This window comes from Pleurodeles waltl, chromosome 1_2 (assembly GCF_031143425.1).
Source record: "Pleurodeles waltl isolate 20211129_DDA chromosome 1_2, aPleWal1.hap1.20221129, whole genome shotgun sequence".
In the NCBI taxonomy this organism is placed as follows: domain Eukaryota; kingdom Metazoa; phylum Chordata; class Amphibia; order Caudata; family Salamandridae; genus Pleurodeles; species Pleurodeles waltl.
This window is the reverse complement of record NC_090437.1, coordinates 1,012,472,957-1,012,493,088: the sequence shown is the minus strand read 5'-3', so window position 1 is coordinate 1,012,493,088 and position 20,132 is coordinate 1,012,472,957. Positions and strand designations below refer to the sequence as shown.

Sequence of the window (20,132 nt, the reverse complement as noted above, 5' to 3'; positions counted from 1 at the left end):
ATCAAAGCATTTCCAGAGGCTGGGGGAGGCTACTCCTCTCCAGCCCTGGCACCTTTTTCCAAAGGGAGAGAGTGTAACACCCTCTCTCTGAGGAAGTCCTTTGTTCTGCCTTCCTGGGCCAAGCCTGGCTGGACCCCAGGAGGGCAGAAACCTGTCTGAGGGGTTGGCAGCAGCTGCAGTGAAACCCCGGGAAAGGTAGTTTGGCAGTACCCGGGTCTGTGCTAGAGACCCGGGGGATCATGCATGATCTTAGACATGTTACATGGCCATGTTCGGAGTTACCATTGTGACGCTGTACATAGGTAGTGACCTATGTACAGTGCACATGTGTAATTGTGTCCCTGCACTCACAAAGTCCGGGGAATTTGCCCTGAACGATGTGGGGGCACCTTGGCTAGTGCCAGGGTGCCCACACACTAAGTAACTTGGCACCCAACCTTCAGCAAGTGAGGGTTAGACATATAGGTGACTTATAAGTTACTTAAGTGCAGTGTAAAATGGCTGTGAAATAATGTGGGCATTATTTCACTCAGGCTGCAGTGACAGGCCTGTGTAAGAATTGCCAGAGCTCCCTATGGGTGGCAAAAGAAATGCTGCAGCCCATAGGGATCTCCTGGAACCCCAATACCCTGGGTACCTCAGTACCATATACTAGGGAATTATAAGGGTGTTCCAGTATGCCAGTGTGAATTGGTGAAATTGGTCACTAGCCTGTTAGTGACAATTTAGAAAGCAGAGAGAGCATAACCACTGAGGTTCTGGTTAGCAGAGCCTCAGTGAGACAGTTAGTCATCACACAGGGAACACATACAGGGCACACTTATGAGCACTGGGGCCCTGGCTGGCAGGGTCCCAGTGACACGTACACTAAATCAACATATATACAGTGAAATATGGGGGTAACATGCCAGGCAAGATGGTACTTTCCTACAGCTACCCACGCCAGATTTGTGTCCTTTTTTTCCCAACATCCTAGGGATTCTAGAGGTACCCAGACTTTGTGGGTTCCCCTGAAGGAGACCAAGAAAGTAGCCATTTTATTTTTAAATGGGAAAAAAGGGCTGCAGAAGGCAGCTTGTGTTTTTTCCCCTGAAAATTGCATCAACAAAGGGTTTGCGGTGGTAAGATCCCCATCTTCCCAGCTTTCAGGAACAGGCAGACTTGAATTAGAAAACCCAGTTTTTCAATACAATTTTGACATTTTACTGGGACATACCCCATTTTTACTATTTTTGGTGCTTTCAGCCTCCTTCCAGTTAGTGACCAAAATGGGTGAGAAACCAATGCTGGATACCAGAAAGCTAAACATTTCTGAAAAGTAGACAAAATTCTGAATTCAGCAAGGGGTCATTGTGTAGATCCTAGAAGTGTTTCCTACAGAAAATAACAGCTGAAATAAAAACATATTGAAATTGAGGTGAAAAAAACAGCCAGTTTTCTCCACATTTTACTCTGTAACTTTTTCCTGCGATGTCAGATTTTTTAAAGCAATATACTGGTACGTCAGCTGGACTCTTCTGGTTGTGGGGATATATAGAGCTTGTAGGTTCATCAAGAACCCTAGGTACCCAGAGCCAATAAATGAACTGCACCTTGCAATGGGTTTTTATTCTATACCGGGTATACAGCAATTCATTTGCTGAAATATAAAAAGTGAAAAATAGGTATCAAGAAAACCTTTGTATTTCCAAAATGGCCACAAGATAAGGTATTGAGAAGCAGTGGTTATTTGCACATCTCTGAATTTCGGGTTGCCCATACTAGCATGTGAATTATAGGGCATTTCTCAAATAGACGTCTCTTTTACACACTGTCTTACATTTGGGAGGACAAAATACAGAGAAAGACAAGGGGCAATAACACTTGTTTTGCTATTCTGTGTTCCCCACGTCTCCCGAGAAAAATAATACCTCACTTGCGTGGATAGGGCTAGCGCCCGCGACAGGTAATGCCCCAAAACACAACGTGGACATCACATTTTCACACAGAAAACAGAGCTATTTTTTTGTAAAGTGCCTAGCTGTGGATTTTGGCCTCTAGCTCAAACGGCACCTAGGGAAACCTAGCAAACCTGGGCAGTTTTGAAAACCAGACACCGAGGGGAATGCAAGCTGGGGTGACTTGTGGGGCTCTGACCAGGTTCGGTTACCCATAATCTTTTGCAAACCTCAAAATTTGGGCAAAAAAACACTTTTTCCTCTCATTTCGGTGACAGAAAGTTCCGGAATCTGAGAGGAGCCACACATTTCCTTCCACCCAGCGCCGTGCTGCACTACAAAGAGTATTGGTTTATCAGCTTTGTGAAATAGTTCTTGATTTTGCAACTAAGCTTCAGGTCTCCTAGGGGTTGGGGAAGATAGAAAGGATCCTGAAGTCATCAGTAAGGCAACCGTGAAGTATTCATTTAACTAGTATTTAGCTACACCACTTAAGTCACCAAGATAACTTAACAAATTTAGGGCAGTCTGCATAGATCAGTGTATAAATTGCAGTTACAGGTTGGTATCCCTGCAAAGTCGAGTTAACCTTTCGACTTTTTAAGGTTAATTAAACAGCTGCTATTGAACTTGGAACTAATGGCACAGATTATGTGGTGCCTAGAAATACTTAATTTCTTTGTGCACCTTATAAAATGCTAGATCAGAATTTGCAGAAATATTGAGCTGATTTCACATGAAGCTATATATGGCATTTCTCATGCGTTTTATTATTTTTCCTGTTTGTTTGTAGACATTTCTCTAAGTTATGTTCAGTGTTTCTGTTGGAAATGTGCCCTTCTTCCTGGGTTGCCTTTTTACTGACCCATATTTTGTTGGCAGTAGAACTCTGCGCCCTTTACCCCTGCCTGCTATTGCTAGCAAGGGTGACGCGCCCCACAGGGAATACCCATGTTTAAAAGGGCTCTCACTATTAGACATAGTAACATTGGTATACATCTGATTGGCACATTTAACCTACTCTGTAAGTAGTATATGGTACTGCAAGTAGCCATGGCCTGTAAATTAAATGCTACCAGTGGCCTGCAGCACTTGTGCCATCCACAAAAGTAGCATTCTGAATAAAGTCTCCAGGACTGCCACTGCGACCTGGGTGTGCAGTATCAAGCTAATAAATAAATCTTTTTCTAGACTTTTACCTTCCTTTTTAATACATTTGTGTCACCCCTTGGTACACCTTAAAAGCCCCCTGGGGCAGGGTGCATGGTATTTAAAGTGAACACCCCCCTCCAAGGACCGTGGGAGTGGGGAGAGGGGTCTCATTTCTTGACAGGATGGCCTGGGGTCTGTGCCCAGCCCCACTTGAGCTTCAAAAGATGTGATGTGTTGATTTGTAGAGACCACTATTACCCAGGAGAGTGTCCTGTGCTGAGCAGATGGGAATCAAGCCAAACCTTGGGCCTAGTAGGACAACTGAAAAAGCCATGTATTCAGCTTCAGAAATAATGTGGAGGCGGTTATGTGTAGTGGTAGGTCATTCCACATTTTAGGAGTGATGTAGGAGAAGGCTTGACTGCCAGATCTATCTGGTTTTCCATATGCATGGAATGTGTCCAAGTAGGAGTCCGGATGAACGGAGGTGCCTAGAAAGTGTTTGACAGCATATGTGATTGTTGAGAAATACTGGGCCACTGTTGTGTAGTTCCTTAAAAAGTGTTGGAGAGGAATTTGAATTGTGCTGGTTTGTGAATGGAGAGCCTGTGGAGCTCCTTCAGGTGTGATGTGATGAGAGTGTGGTCTGAGAAGTTGAGTGTGACTCTGACCACAGAGTTCCGAATGGCCTGCAGACTTCTGGTGAGTTTTTTATTGGTCCTGTGATAGAGGGTGTTCCGTAGTCCAACTTGCCCATAGTCCATGATGCCTACTTTGTCACTGGCAGATAAAACTCACACCTAGGTCTGCTCCCCTTTTATCTCTCTAGTCAGGCTGGCTCCAAAGCCAGTAGGATGGGAGGGACTGACCAAAACTGGTTTAGGGGATGGGCAAATGTTTGCCCTCCACCTATAAAAGTTGCCATACCAGACATCTCCTTAGAGCTCTCCTGTGCCTGTGAAGAAGTAGGAGGACTGCCCTGCTGTCTGAAGAACATAAAGAAAGACTGGACCTGCTAACCTTGAACCCCAGATCCTACAAGTGACTCCAAGGATCTGTTGTCTGACCTCTTGTTTGAGATACAGGGACACCACAAGTTTCCGGAGGCCTCTTTCCATGCAACTACCCAGCTGACCAGTTCCATCTGGACCTGCCTTGAACCCTCCTGCTGCCCTCTGATGGAGTCAGTCCTGACCCCCAAGTAGTGCCCACCAGGGCGTGGACCATTGGCTGGTTCTAGAGTGTTCTCATGTCCCCATGTCCCCAAGCTGCAAGAAGTGGGACATAGAAACTTGTTGCCAACTTCCTGCCTGGAAATGAGGACCACCACCAGTGCTGAAGCTGTCAAACTGCTTGCTTGTTTGCTCCACTGAAGGAGATCCAACTTCCAGAAAAGTTTCTAAGTGCAAATGTAGAGGGACCAAAGCAGGCCAGTGTCAAGGCCTCCCTGGCCACAGACTTCGCTCGCACAGAGCTTTCCCGCTTTCATCGACGACTGCACCGGGACCCTGCTCTTCAGCATACTACCGTCATCTGGCCCCACTTGGAATCAAGCTTCGCTTGCCCCTCCAACTGCTTGTCAACGACTACCTTTCCTCCATAAGTCAAAAGTTAAGCTTTTCCCTCTCCCACATTAGTACTTCAGCAGATTGAGTTACCAACCAGCATTTCTTAAGGGGTTATGGCAGGCTACTTTGAGGGCAATGAAAGTACTTCTTTGGTGGCTATGGCAGGGTACGTTGAGGGCAATGAAACCAGACGCAACTACAGAAATGCTACCCTTTTCATTTTGTCCAGTTTTTCCATAAGATGATCCTCGTGCCAAGGTAAAGCTTTTAAATCCCACACTTTTACATTTTACTGCGATAACCTGCATTGTGGGAGGCACTATGGTGCTACGACAAGACACTCAGTTTTTCAGTTCGCATGGAGATGACATGTTGGTTGGATTTACATATTGCTTGTTTGCTTAGACACTGCGAGATTTAGTGATTTGCCCAGTATCACAGGACGTTGAGCGACACCAGGACTCAACCCTGGTTCCCTCATTCCAAAATTGGCAGCTCTGGCCATTAGGCTTCATCTCCTTCCCCCATATAGCATACGTGAAATATTATTTTTGTATCTGAGTAATCACTATTCATCACTCATTAGTTCAGCTTTAACGGTCGGCTGTAGACAGAGGGTTTCTACAGAGAAATTCAGATGCCTGCTATTTACTACCAGCCTATACAGAAACGCAGGAACTGGTAGATCAGTTTCTACTGAAACTTTATAAGAAAGGTTATGGGTATTGTGATGGCTAGGGAGGACTAGTGAGAACTACATCTCCCTGCGTCTCTGTTTCTGTGGCTGCCAACGGTAGTAACGCACAGAAAACACATGAAAGCATTTAACTGATAAGCAGAAAACCCAGCTTAAAGCCTTTTCTGTGGCTCAAACCTGAATGCCATGCATGCATTCTGAAATGCTACTCGTTTTAGGTATGACTGGGTCATTCCCGCCCCAACTGTTTTGATGTATTTTATAGTGCCAGAATTTAGGGCTGGATGAACTGCTCTGGCCTGGTGTACGGTGTAAAGGACTCCGGAGGAAAAGGCAGGAAAACCTACCATGAGATGTAATGACTCCCTATGTTATACCCAGAAAGTAATGATTCCTGTGTAAGGCTGTTGATGTAATGGTGCATACCCTGTGCATCACCTAAATATGCAATTCCATGGCTGCTGAGTTCGCTGATTTACACCTAGTCCTGCAGCCCTACTATGGGCCGGCTATTTACTCCATTGATGATCCTGAATCGGGGCAGAAACCATTCCGAAGAAATCTTCATTTTTGAGAAACTGTATTTTTGTGCAGCTTATATTTCTCCATATAAGATGGAGGAAATATACATAGCCTATATTTACATATATGGGCTAGACAAGTGGCAAAAGCAGTGGGAAGCACTTGGGGGACTTTTACAATGAATGGTCGGGTCTATGAACCTGTACCCTCAGGCATTCGATGGGCCCTGATTCTATTGTCTTACCACAGATATCTTCAAACTAAGGGGTGGCCCTCCCTAAGGGGGCCCCAGGTGATCCCAGAAGGTCACAGGCTCTGGCCAAAAAAGCATTATGCAGATAACAGTGCTTTGTTTTAAGCAGAAAACCATTTATTGCATTTTTAAAAAGGTAAAATAGTATAACCACAAGGTATAAATAAGTCTAGACATATTTAAACATTGCCATCTTAATAGAATAATTGTGAAAACTTCTGAGGGGGGCCAATGATTTTTATTTTATTTTTACTTGGGGGGGAGGGGCAGCATTAAAATGTTTGAAAACCACTGTCCTACCAGGCAATTTATTAAGGCTTCTTTTTTTAATCTTTATGCACTACAATCAGCATCTAGGTAGATCATTATGTGATGTGGTATGCTTGTCAATGTGGAATGTTTATGCTGGGACTTTAATTTATCTTGTGGTCAGTAAGCTTGGGCCATCTGTTGCTAAGGGGCATAGTGTTAATTAAACAGTCTGCAGAGTAGAGCCACAACTTCTTTGGTGCTACTGCACATGAAATCTAACTCAATGAGGTGGATTCTTTCTGGATCTATAATGCTGCATGAGATGCAATGCTACCTCATAAAGGTACAGCAAAGAAAGTCCTACCCATTGTCTATTCTACTCTATGAAAAACATGAACAGAGCAAGTAAGCCCTGCATGTGTTCTGTTGTACAGTATCCAGTTACCTTTACAGGTACTTTATCGCTGATTGATGCTCTAAAATCATTGTTTAGTCTGTATGCTTACTGGGAATCTGAATGTACATGGGAGCAGTGCAATAATGCAGGATTCTGACATTTGTGTATGGGGCAGTGGCAGCTAAAGTGGCCTTTCCATTGTGACCTATTTGTGGGCACCTTGAATCGTTGAAAGGGGAGAGAGGCTACTTCAGTGAATAGGAGGTGCTGCGGTAGTTTGTTTCAGAAGGACCTAGTTGGATAGTATTAATTGCAGCACGATATGTGTATCTGTCAAGTGCGCTATCACCCGAGGGTATCCTCTTTTGTTATTGCTCTCTTCTTGCACGGCAGACCTCCTGAGGTTACAGGATGGTTGAACAGTACTCGTAATGCCTAGCAAGCTTATTAAAGCCTGCACTCTTAACATTTGGCTTTCTTCATATATGAGAGCAGTTCTTCATTGATTGACGATTATGTGCGATATGTGCAGATGGGTTGGCGAGGCAGCGTGAGAAAGACTCCGTAGCGGATGATTAGGGTTTTGAGAGTGTGGATTGATGTAATATGCTTACACCATTATATTTTAAAGCAAATGATTTAGGTCAGTGTTCACCAATTCCCATTACAGAACTAATTTCTGATTCATATATTTCTATATGCTTTTTAAATTCAGGGAGACATTTAATCTGAAGATGAACTAGTCAAGGTTTCAGAAGAGCACTCACAGCAAACCATCAGTTCTTGCACTCAATTTATAAAAAGCCATCTATCCACGCTCTCACTAACAGTCATCCACTCAATTTACTCATCCATCCAGCCTTTTATTATCCTATTTACTCACTCACCCAGATGCACAGATATGGCAGTCTGTAAAATAACACTTACAATGTTTTTTATTTTTTTTATTTATTTTTTAAAGCTCGACCTTTGTCTAGCAATGTCAGAGGTCTGACTTTTTGTTAGTGAAAGTGATTAGTAATTGATTGGGACAATTGTGTATGTATTTGGAGCTGTATGGACTAGCAAGTCTGAGAATATAGAGGTTATTTGAGTGCAAAACCGTGGGTAACGTTTAGCTTTTGTTTAGAAGGTTTGTTTTCCTTCACCCAGCTGAAGTAACTAGCGCATGTAATGAAAAGATTTGTAAAAAAAAAAAAAAAAGCCAATTACTCATTTTAGGATTTTCAATTGTTGTATTTTTAGTCCTGAATGTTTGATGAGCTAAATTATATTGTGGTGATTTTATGTCAATATAATTTTGCTGTCAGGCTCTAAACATGTTATTAGGTAATATGCTTTTCTTAAAATTTGTTTGGTGCAATTTCTCCCCCCCATACAGTTGAGGAAGGAGGTACTTGAGCTGAATTTTAATGTGCAAAACCAAGCACTCCTAACTCTCAGTGGTGACAAAACAGCCAACACCAGCTACAGGACTGTTCTTCTGCCGAGAACCCGTATGTCAGTAAAACCAGCTACAGCGCTGTAAACAAATGCATTAACATTGCCATCACCATTGCTTCTTTACTTTGCAACGTGTTGCTAAAAGGAAACTTCTGAGTGCAAGAAAACAGCACATATTAAGACGAAGGTTGACTTAAAATTGATCAAGAAGCAAATACCCTGTATGTGACCACACTCCTATTTATATGCCACTCTTTCCTTTTGATTTTAGTAACCCCTTTTACTAGTTCTGGCATTATAGATGGTAAATTTATGCATTATTGCCACATTTCACTCAACATACTCTGAACGATTTAATCGTTAAAATTAAATGGCTTGTCTGGTAACTGCCTATAACTGATTAGGTTTTAAATGAAAACTTATCAATTCGCCAATAATTAATTCCTGGTTGGCTTCCTTTTGTTAAGAAAACTATTGAAAAAGCTGTGACTTCGCCGCTCAGTTATCTTTTGTAGTCCTATAAATATGGCTTTTTGGCATGGTGTAGTACTGAAATAACCATACATAGGTATTGGTCGATGAAGTAGCTGTCATGAATGGTACAGCCAATTACTTGCCTCTTTGTCATTTCAGACCTCTTCCTGGCTTTTGATACAGTAGAACATATAGGACACTGTCCAGTCTTGAAGTAGGCAAGGACATTGTGGAATTTCCTGGTTGACTTTTTTTCATGTCTGATAATACCCAAAATTATCTTGATGTTCCTTCGCTGACCACTTCCCTTCACCTGCTGGATTACTTTCTGTCCATGAGTCTTGATTGTCAGATATTATTATTGAATTACACGTAAGCACTACTAAATATCTTTTTTTCAGCAGATATTGACAACCCACTGGGATCTCCCAAGTTTACATCTTTGGAGTTTAAAGGGGTTACTATAATTGCCTCAGCTCTGTCAGTAGGCTCTGTATTAAAGCACAGTCCTCCATGACAGTGAAAAATATGAAATTACCGTTGTTAGCACAATACCAACTTCATCCTCTGGGGCTTATCTAACCAGTCACACCACCACACCTTTTTCCATATGGGGCTTCCATTGTTTAGATGACAATTCCATTCTAGTAGGCTGCCTATAAGTGCACTTTGAACCAGGCCTTCTTGGAAGAGCACATGTGTAGGAAAGTACCCTCTTTCTTGGCATGGTTCCCCCCATTTTCTGCCTGTTGTCAGTGTGTTTGACTGTGTTCACTGGGATCCTGCTAACCAGGACCCCAGTCATTATGCTCTCTCCTCCAAATTTGGTTTCTAGTATTGTTTTCTCCCCACAATTGGCATATTGATGCCCCCATGTAAGTCCTTAGTATATGGTACCCAGGTACCCAGGGCTTTGGGGTACCAGGGGGTCCCTATGGGCTGCAGCAGTTATTCTGCCACCCATAGGGAGCCAATGCAAAGGGTTCTGCAGGCCTACCATTGCAGTCTGCGTAAACCGGGTGCATGCACCCGGTTTCACTACAGGTCACTGCACCAGGTCACTGTAAGTCATCCCTATGGTAGGCCTTTCAGCCGAGAGGGCAGGGTGCAGGTACCTGTGTGTGAGGGCACCCCTGCACTAGGAGAGGTTCCCCCACGAACTCCAGCTCCATTTTACTGGACTTCAATGAGTGCGGGGACGGCATTTTATATACGCTCTGGACATAGGTCACTACCTATGTCCAGCTACATAATGGTAAGTCCGAACCTGGGCATGTTTGGTATCAAGCATGTCGGAATCATACCCCAATACTGTTGCAAGTATTGGAAATATGATTCCAGGCACTATGGGGGCTCCTTAGAGGACCCCCAGCATTGCTACCACCAGTCTTACAGGGTTTTACCTTGGCAGCCCAGCTGCTACCACCCCTCAGACGGGTTTCTGCCCTCCAGCTGCTTGATCTGATAAAACCCAGGAAGGCAGAACAAAGGATTTCCTTTGGGAGAGGGAGGTAACAACCTCTCCCTTTGGAAGTAGGTGTGACTGGCTTGGGGAGGGGTAGCCTCCCCAAGCCACTGGTTTTGCTTTGAAGGGCTCATTTGGTGCCCCCCTTGCATAAACCAGTCCACACTGGTTCAGGGACCCCCAGTCCCTGCGCTGGCATATAACTGGACAATGGAAAGAGGAGTGACCATCCCCTGTCCATCACCACCCCAGTGGTGGTGCCTGAGCTTCTCCAGAGGGTCCCTGGGTTCTGCCATCTTGATTCCAAGGTTGGCAGGGAACTCTGGGAGCATCTGAGTGGCCAGGCCCTCTGATAGTTAGTTACCTGATTAGGTGACCAAGCCCCCTCTTTGGGCTATATGGGGGTCTTCCTCTGGGTTTGGTCCTCAGAGTCGGCTTGCAAGACTCTAGCAGGACTCCTCTGCAACCCCTGCTTCGAACTCTGGCCTCAGGAACCACGACTGGACCCTCCAGGAACCTGCACGCTGCAGATCCACAAGGAAGACTCCTCTGCAACATTGTATCCAGAACTCCTGCCAGCTTTGCAACATTTCCCTGGCTGTGCATCCTAAGAAGACTGCAACTCTTCAGCCTGCACAACAAGAAGAAGTAATCTCCCTTGGGGGTGAAGGCATCACTCACAGGTACCTGGCTACATCGATGACCAACTGCGTGGAACTCCCCTCATCCTGAGTGGCGTGGGTCCTGCATCGCAGGAGGTGTTCCGGAGAGTCTCCCTTGGTCCTCTCTGCCAATTGTCGCACTTTGGTGGTGGTAAGTCCTTTACACTCCATGCAAGACAGTACCCCCTTGCACCATGTCCTTTGCAGCTGCCAAGGCTTGTTGCTTCACCTCCAAGAGGAGCTTCAGGCGACGTGTAGCTCCAGCACCCCTCCTGCAACTTCTGGTCCTCTGTGTGGTCCTCCAGCGACGTGGAAGCAACTTCTGTGGTGCTGTGTGGGCTGCTTCAGCAACCTCTGTGTCTCTGTCCTGTGGGACACCTGTGGGTGCTGCCTCTGCTCTTGGGGGCCCTCTGCGACGCGAAGGGTCCTCTGTGACTCCCCCTCCTGGATAGAGTCCTCCTGGACCTTTCAGGTCTCCGGCAGCCCCCCTTTTCCTCCAACCGCAAGTTTGCATTTGCCAAGGCTTGTTGGCGGAAATCCTTAATCGACACCTATCTGCAATCCAACTTCCAGCGTGGGACACCTTTTTCACGCATCAGGATCTCTTCTCCGGCTTCTGTTCTGCAGTGCTGACCTGTCTTCCTTCTTGGTTGACCAACTCCAAAAGGTACCTCTGGGTGAGTAGTATCTCCTACTCCCCCGTGGACTCCACAGACACTTCTGAACTTGGTCCCTTCTCTCCACAGGTCTCCATCTTCGTTTTTCCACTGCTGGTTCCTTGCAGGCTGTTCTGAGTGTCTTCATTTTCTACTTTTCATCCTTTGGGGTAGTTTTGGGGAAATCCAGTGTTTTACTCCTGCATTCCTGGTCGCTGGGGGGTACTATATTATTTACCTGTGTGATTTCCTAGTACTCCCAGCTTCCCTCTACACGATTTACTTACCTAGGTGGGTGCCCTGTGTTCGCATTCCACTCTCTTAGTATATGGTTTGGGCATCCCCTTGGGGTACTATTGCATATTACTATTTAACACTGTTTTCTAACCTTTTTATGCCTCCTACTGTTTATTATTAGTGTATATACAGTGTATTTACTTTCCTCCTATTGGAGGATTGCCTCTCTAGTATTTTCTGATCCTGTGTTCCAAAAAATAAAGTACCTTTATTTTTGGACAACCAGGTGTTTTCTTTCTTGTGTGTAAGTACTGTGTGACTGTAGTGGTATTGCATGAACTTTGCATGTCTCCTAGATAAGCCTTGGCTGCTCATCCACAGCTACCTCTAGAGAGCCTAGCTTCTAGACACTGCCTACCCTTCACTGAGTGGGATACCTTAACCTGGTATGGTGTAAGGTGTAAATACCATAGGTACCCACCACACACCAGGCCAGCTTCCTACAACATGGTTTAGGAGTGGTTTATCCCTGACTTGACATCATGCTCCAGTACTCATTGAATGCCAGATTTAGGGCATTCCTCTCATAAGTAGACTCCCGTATTGATGAAGTGCTTTTCATATGTATCTGTTGGGGTTTGATGATCCTTTGGCTGTATTAATGTTGCCCTACTGTGTATCTCATTCAACTGTTGAATTTTATTTATGGTACACCATTCTTGCGGCAGTACTCAGTTTATGCTTTATAAAAAGCTTGAACAAATAAAATAAGTAGCCATCATTTTTGGGACTGAATTAAACTACTTTAATCCTTCTTCAGTGATGCTGTCCTGTGATCCCAGTACAAATGTTGTATTGCTAGAAGATGCCGCAGCCGTTGTTGGAGTGATCATAGCAGCATCTTGCATGGGATTGACATCACTAACAGGTAAACATGCACAATATACCTTTAAAAACTTGTACCATTTTCCTTATGTTTCTGTTGCATTCTGCATCTTTCTCATTATTACCTTGTTTGAATCTGGCTACAAGTCGGAGACTCAAACTTTACATTGTGCATGTGTGCATGGCTGTTTCATAAACAGTGGTCCCTATTTTATTACTCTGCCTAAGTTTTTCTCTTTCGTAATAATTATTTGTGTTATCGTTATTGCATTTGTGGTGTTTTGGTGAGCTCTGTAGCTCTATGGCATCTTGACAGTGTAAAAGTGAAGTAACCAGCTTTTTATCACTCAGCTCAATTTATGCTGGTCTTAAATGACTGCGAAGACGTTCTTCCAAAACTTAGTTGTGTCTCGGTCTTGGGAACCATAAGACTCGTACCTGTGGCTGAGCATTAAGTTCCAATTGAATTTAATGCATGAATGTGCGTGCCAGGAAGGCTGACTGATGTTCGGACAGTGCCATGAGCACCAAGCATAAACCTTAGTATTTAATTCGCTCCTAGACCTGTGGATGTCTGCTGTAATGTCCGCATTCACGTTTAGCAAGATGCTTTGTAACATTTTGGATTAAATAAGGTCGGTCTGTCAGAGTTTTTGACAATCCCAAATTAATGTGATTTAGCTAATATACCCAGGAGGAAACTAATGCATTCATTAAGGTAATACAAATCCTTTGGGATGTGAAACTGCATTGCTTTTTATGTAAGCTATGTGTTATCTTTGTCTATACACGGTATTCAACTAAAAGTTGATAGACCAAATCAGTGTTTTTCGGAATGAGCAAGTATTTCAGCGTTATTACTCTTAAACTGTCATTTGTCAATGCACGTTAATTTAAAAACTGCTACTATACAAGCTTAAAAAATGTTTATGATTACACCCAAATGTCGCCACCCCCATACAGATTTTAGAGGAGTGAATGTCTCCGATGCACATTTAGAATAAAAAACAGAAGAACCTCTGAATGTACACTAAAGGGGGGAGGTGGGGATTGCATATTAAACAGTGGAAGAAGAGAGAAATTGTTGGATACCTCACATATTCAACAGGTGAGGATTTCAGTCAGTTGAACATCTTCTTGTAAAGAGCAGGAAATGTATGAAGTCTATGCATTCTCCTGATAATTTGGCACCCCGTGTGCTAAATATTCTACCAACCCTTTAAAAAACAATTAAGGAGAAAAGGATTAAATGACATATGGCAGAGGAAAGGTTGTTAATATGAAACACTAAACTAAAAGTGGGCTGAGGGAGGATTGAATGTTGGCTGATGATGCTTCAAAGTGGCACATTTCTACCCTGCCTGACTTTTTCTCCACTGTCCTCTTTTGGTCTGTACTACTCTCCACCCGGTCACCGTATTCTGGACTAAAACCTCGTTCACACAGATCGATCCTATCCTTACGCAAGTAATAGAGATAAGACGTGATGTTGGATGCACAGCTGTGATATGGCCCTTTTGCGAACTCTTCAGATCCAAAGCCCATTCCCATAAGACACCATGAGAAACACCACACTCCTTCACAGTAACCTGACTCTAACACTTCCTCTCTAGCATGTTCATCAGCCATGTTTCAAACCGCATCTCTTCTTGTCCCGAATTGCCGTCTGTTGTTTCCCATACAGTCGGCTCTCATCCTACCCTTCTACACTGTGCCTTATTCAATACCTGATCCATTAGTTAGCATAAAATGAAGGTCTGTGATACTATTTTAGGTCAATCCCTCTACATCTTTTTGCTACCAAGAATTGTCTCACTGATATCCGAGTCCTGAATGCTTGGTTGCTGCCCTACAATATTACTTTATTGTGCCAGTGGGGACTGTCCTTTTAGTCATAGGAAAGAACTAGCAGTTATTTTTAAGTTGCTTCTCGCCTCTGAGCACCAGTCTGGCTCTTGCTCTGCATTCTGAGGAAGATTTTTCTCGACCAGGCCCAAGTAATTCTCATCGCCGTGAACTGGCCAAAAAGGGTGCGGTGCACAGACCTATAACATCTTAATGTAGTAACCCCTCTTAAGCTACCTCTTGGAGTTGATCTGTTATCCCAATTGTGAGAGCAGATCCTGCAGCCCAATGTTCAAAGTCTACAACTAGACATGATTCTTTCTGCATGTCACCCCTCTGCCAAATCAGTTTATTCAAGGAAGTGGAATACATTTGTTTCCTGGTACGCTGATTTAGAGGTTGAGCCTCTTCAATTCTCCCTATCCAATATACTACACTTTGCACTGCCCTTAGCTCAACAAGGCTGCACATTAGCTATGGTCAAGGTCTCACCATTGTCAGCTTTCCTTTGTTTACCAGATCAAACCTCCCTATTTAAATCTCTGGTGGTTCTTAGATTTTTGAAAGTTTTGACAAACATGTCCACTGATACCATTCATCATGCCACACTGGGATCTTAGTCTGATTCTGACATTTGTTATGGGAATACTGTTTGAAATCCTGTGCAGTGTCAGCTAAACTACTAACGCTCAAGACAGTTTTCTAAGTGACCATGACTTCAGCTTGTCATATTCATAAGCTTTAAACCTGTTCTGTTAGTCCCCCATTCATGTGCTTCTTCCCAGGCAAGCTGGTGCTGAGAACTAACACTGCTGTAATGCCAAAACTGGTGCTCCCATTCCATTTGGGGCACCCCATCACCTTGGTAATGTTTTATTCGCCTACATTTCTTTCTAAGAAAGAACAACTTCATTAGCTGGACCCTAGAAGAGGAACCAATTTCTACATCAAACGCAGAAAAGGCATTAGGTTGAAGTACCAGCTCTTCGATTGGTATACTGGCTGTGAAATGGGAAAATGGTTCAGAAACGGACAATCTCTAGATGGATTATCCTTTGTAATAAAATGTGTCATACATTGGCTAAAAATGAACACGAGTGAATGGGCCCTTATTCCACCAGAACCAAATATTCCACAGCAGCCTTAGCTAGAGGTGGACCTGTGGTAGACAAATGCAAGGCAGCTACATGATCATCTCTCCATATCTTCACCAAACGGTAATGTTTGTATTCTGAAGTCAGAAGAGACAATTGTTTTGCCTTTTCTGTGCTTAATGTTTTTATTCTGAAGTCAGAAGATACAATTGTTTTGCCTTTTCTGTGCACTAGGATTAATTAGTCTAATCTTTCTCCAGACCCTCCACCTTCAAGGTATTGCTGAAAAATGTTTCTAAAGGTGAGGAATTTGAGGGTAGAAGTATCCATCTGAAGAAAACGTTTCTTACCTTGGTAACAATCATGCTGGTGGATACTCCTTCTGCCGAAAGATTCATCACTAACCCCATCACCACCCCCCCTTCTGGAAAAAGTGTTAATACTCTTCGTCATTTTAGTTATGCCCAGCTTTTATATACAAATATCGGTCATTTTCAACATGCTGTGAAATATGCAGCACAAATAGAGTAGAACTAACTTCAGTGAGCTGGTCCTGTTTCTATATGGCACTATTTACATCATCACGCCCGATGTCAAAGCTGTGTCAACGCTGCATGCCAGAGAGCCATTGCAGAAGTTTTCTCGATCCAGTCTTGCACCTGGGATATTCGAAGGTGAAGTATTTACAAGTACATCGAGTATCCACCAGAAAGAATTCATCTTTTCTATTTTTTCCCTTAGAGAAGAAATAAAATGCTGATCCCAGTTTTGAACTGTCAGCCCTTCTTTCATCTTCTTTTGACTTACAAATCTTAACATCTGCTGTTAATTCCCAACTTAGTAGAGAATTATTTTCATTCTCCACCCATGCAGGCTTTTGTTCTCTTCATTGCATGGAATCTATACATGATGATACCTTGGACATCTAATTCTTAATTTGCCGGGACTAGCCCTATTGGTCCTTCTTGACCTTTCAGCTGCATACGACACAGTCTCAACCCATTTTCGTGACTCATCTTTCAGAGGCTGAGATCAGAGCTAATGCTTTGCAATGGATTGCCTCATTTCTCACAGATCGAGGTCAAGCTGTAGTGTATTGACCTTTTTGCCCTCTTTTGTCAAGTTAACTGCGGGTTGCTTAGTGTTCCGCAGCCAGCTTTGTTCTTTTCAACATACATATGACATCATTCTGACACATAGTTAGAAAATATGTTTTCCTCCCATACAGGTAACACCCAATTTGTCTCATAAATTCAATACTCTTTTATAATCGCTGACCTTCAGACCATCTTTGAAAGACGTTGCCAGTTAGATGTTTAACATTCTATCTCCAGTAAAACATAGATCATTATTTTTGGTACATTTTTCTGTCCTGATCTAACCCATGAGGCCACTATTAATGTGAGATCTCCCAGAATCTGGAGATCAGACATGTAATTTAGGCATTATCTTTGACTGTCAGTTGTGCTCATGGGCTGTGATTACCTCATTTTGTGTTGTCTTAAGGGTTTGGAAGAAGTTCTTAATTAAATGTGCTGCAAAACATAGGCATGTATATCTTCAAGACTGGATTACGGTAATTGGATGTACTTTGACTTTTCAGAACTATTTTTACACAGGGTTAGCAGTAATAATTGAGGCGTGGCCAGTTGGTGATGAAATAACCTCTTGAAATCGTTGAACTTTTCACTTTACTTTGGTACACATATTTCATACACCATATGCAAGTTAGTTGAAAATTGTCTGTTTATTGAGTTCTTAGTCTACTGCACAGGCAACTTACTTCCAACATCTCTACTCTTATCATTGACTCCTTAAATGTAAAAATATCTTTCATTGTGCTCTCTATATCTGTCAAAGAGTTTGGTAAATAGAGACCCTGGCTTTCCCATTTTCATTGCTATATGTCTATTGGGGGTGGTGCTTAATTCTCTAACTGTTTAGTTGTCCCCTGCATTGACGCAGTTCAGGAGGGCAGTATTCCTTTTTTGTTACTAACAAGAGGTTGAATGTCCTTTATTACTGTTACAGATATCTCAAACTACCACACTTTCCTCAAGGAATTTAAAACTATGATGATCAGAATTTCAGCTCTCTACTGAATAAGCATGCTTGTTATAATACCTCTTAGCAGACCTCTTAGTACTCCTGCATGGAGGTTTGTCAGGTTGAGCTGTCTACATGGTTTTGTAAAGCAATTTTGTTTTGCTTGTTCCACTGGCAGATATTTTCTTTTAAAAACTTGTGCAGTTTAATATTCCTTTCCTCTTAATGCTGTCATTTCTTTGGCTTTGTTTTAAAAAAAATCTTCCTTTATAATACAGTCTGTCCTAATTACCAAGAAAATACTATATATTGCCTGTAATACCATTTCTCCGATCGACTTTTCTGTACCCAATGTAATAACACCAGTTTGGAAATCTGCCAAATAACATTAAATCTTGTATTCTTGGAATCTGTCTGGTGGTAGTAGTATCAAAGGGAGTGATGATTAGTAGGGCTAAGTGCACTGTAGTAAAGATTTGACATATTCTGCTGGAGAGATTCTGGCTGTTTGAATCTACAAAGAGCATAGTTTTTCAGTATTCACATGTTAGAAATCTCAATTTGATTGGGGGTAGCAGATGCAATTATTATGTGGAGTGCAAAGCCAGAATTACATATTCTCCATCAAGTAAAATGTGGACATTGAGGTTATGGGTTTATATTGATATAAGATTTACATTTTGTTGCATGCTATAGTGATATAACCCAGGAAATTAAAGTATTCTTGAAGTTTAAATTACCTGTAATTATCTCAGTGAACAAGTCTGCTTGGACAAAATGTACTTTCAGAAATTGTTTAGACAAAAAGGCTCACTGAGCATGTGCATTGATAACCTGCTCCATGTTCTGTATTACTAACTGTAATTTCATCCTGCAGGTAATCCATATTATGACTGCTTGGGGTCGTTAGGTGTCGGAACACTGTTAGGTGCGGTATCTGCATTCCTCATTTACACTAACACTGAAGCACTGATAGGAAGGTCTATCCAACCAGAACAGTTACAGAAACTGACTGAGCTACTGGAAAGTGATCCTGCAGTGAGGTAAATAGAGAAAAATATATATTTTAAGTGCTCAAAGACGTTTAGTTTGATAAGAAGTTTTTAAGACATCATCTATATAATGAAAGGCTTTCATTTCCTGGTGCTAAGATGTATGCTTGACTATAATGCTACATGTTTAAAGTAAATCTGCGCCGTAAGGAAATGACAATCTGTTAGCGAAGTTAAAGGTAGTAAGTACATCAAAATTAATTTGTTGTAAATTAGCAATTGCACATAATCCATGGCATCGTAAATGAGAACTTGTTGCACTCTATGAATTTGTTTTGGAAGTTCGTGTTTTGGATTGACATTAAGCGTAGTTTGCTCTAAATACGTTTTGAAGAAATGAAGCTGTAATGTAGCTTAATTCCTCATAGGGAGGGCTTGCATTGTACTTAAAAAGTAGGGCATGTGGGTTTACGTTTTACGTGCCCTGGTAGTGAAAAACTCCTAAACTTGTTTTTCGCTACTGTAAGGACCATCTCTCCCATTGGATAACATTGGGTTTAAATGCTAACCTTTGCTTGGGAGCAGTTAGAATTGTCATGTTTACTGTCCAATAAATTGTAACCTAAAAATCCTTGTTGGATTATAAATCACAATTCTGAAAATGCCCCTTTTAGAAGGTTGGCATTTTCTTGTCCTAACTGTGCTCTGCGGTTAGGATTTCTATTCCTCCCAGGCAGTGGCACAACAGGGATTAAGTGTGGACAGGATGGGCCACTGTGCCGAGATGGCTGGGGGCAGAACTGTTAAGTTCCCCACTTACACTTCAAAGAGGATTACGTCTCGCACACACAAAGGAACCAGACACTAGTTTTTGTCAGCCTACTTCTTGGAACCTTGACAGGGGAGGGGAAGACCTTTCCAGAACCAGATGTGGTGGTAGTATGGGGAAGCTTCCCACGTCATAGGCTTGCACCAGGTATAAATACTGGACCTTAATAACATCCCGGCAGTGTACTCCTTGACATGTGGAATATTTGAGATGGACTTCCTGGACGCCAGAGGGCTGCCCTGCTGCTTGAGGCCTGCCTTGTCATTCAGAGGACTGCCCTGCTGCTACCAGAGGAGCCCTGCAGCTTGAGGCCTACCGTGCTCCCCAGAGGACTGCCCTGCTGCTTGAGACCTACCTTGCTGCTTGAAATGAGGACAACCAGAGTGACTCCAAAGGCTAGTTGACTGACCTTTTGGGTGAGCTACAGGGACATAACAAGTTCCAGAGACCTTGAAGACTGCACCTTGCCTCTGCTGGAGTGAGTCCTAATCTCCCTCCTCCTGCTTCCAAGTGGTGTCCCCCATGTCCAGGATCCTTGTAAGTCATGTTAGAGATGCTGCCTCTGCCAAACCATAAAAGTTGGGACTTAAAAACATTTCCATCAAAAAGGGCCAGAAGAACAGACGTTAGACCAGGACTTACCTGCCAGCCGATCCACCTAAGGTGCATCACTGGTCGGCCTGATTTTGTTGTGGCTCCTGCTACATTCTTTGCAGCAGCAAATCC

General features: G+C 43.0%; 1 protein-coding gene across 1 annotated transcript in view; it reads left to right on the top strand.

Annotated features, from left to right (window-relative positions):
- Positions 1-20,132, top strand: part of SLC30A9 (solute carrier family 30 member 9) — a 519,567-nt gene that overhangs the window by 359,633 nt on the left and 139,802 nt on the right. The window contains exons 14-15 of the mRNA XM_069201808.1: positions 12,536-12,643; positions 18,463-18,628. Coding sequence (XP_069057909.1) covers positions 12,536-12,643; positions 18,463-18,628 — 274 coding nt within the window. The remainder of the gene's footprint in view (positions 1-12,535; positions 12,644-18,462; positions 18,629-20,132) is intronic.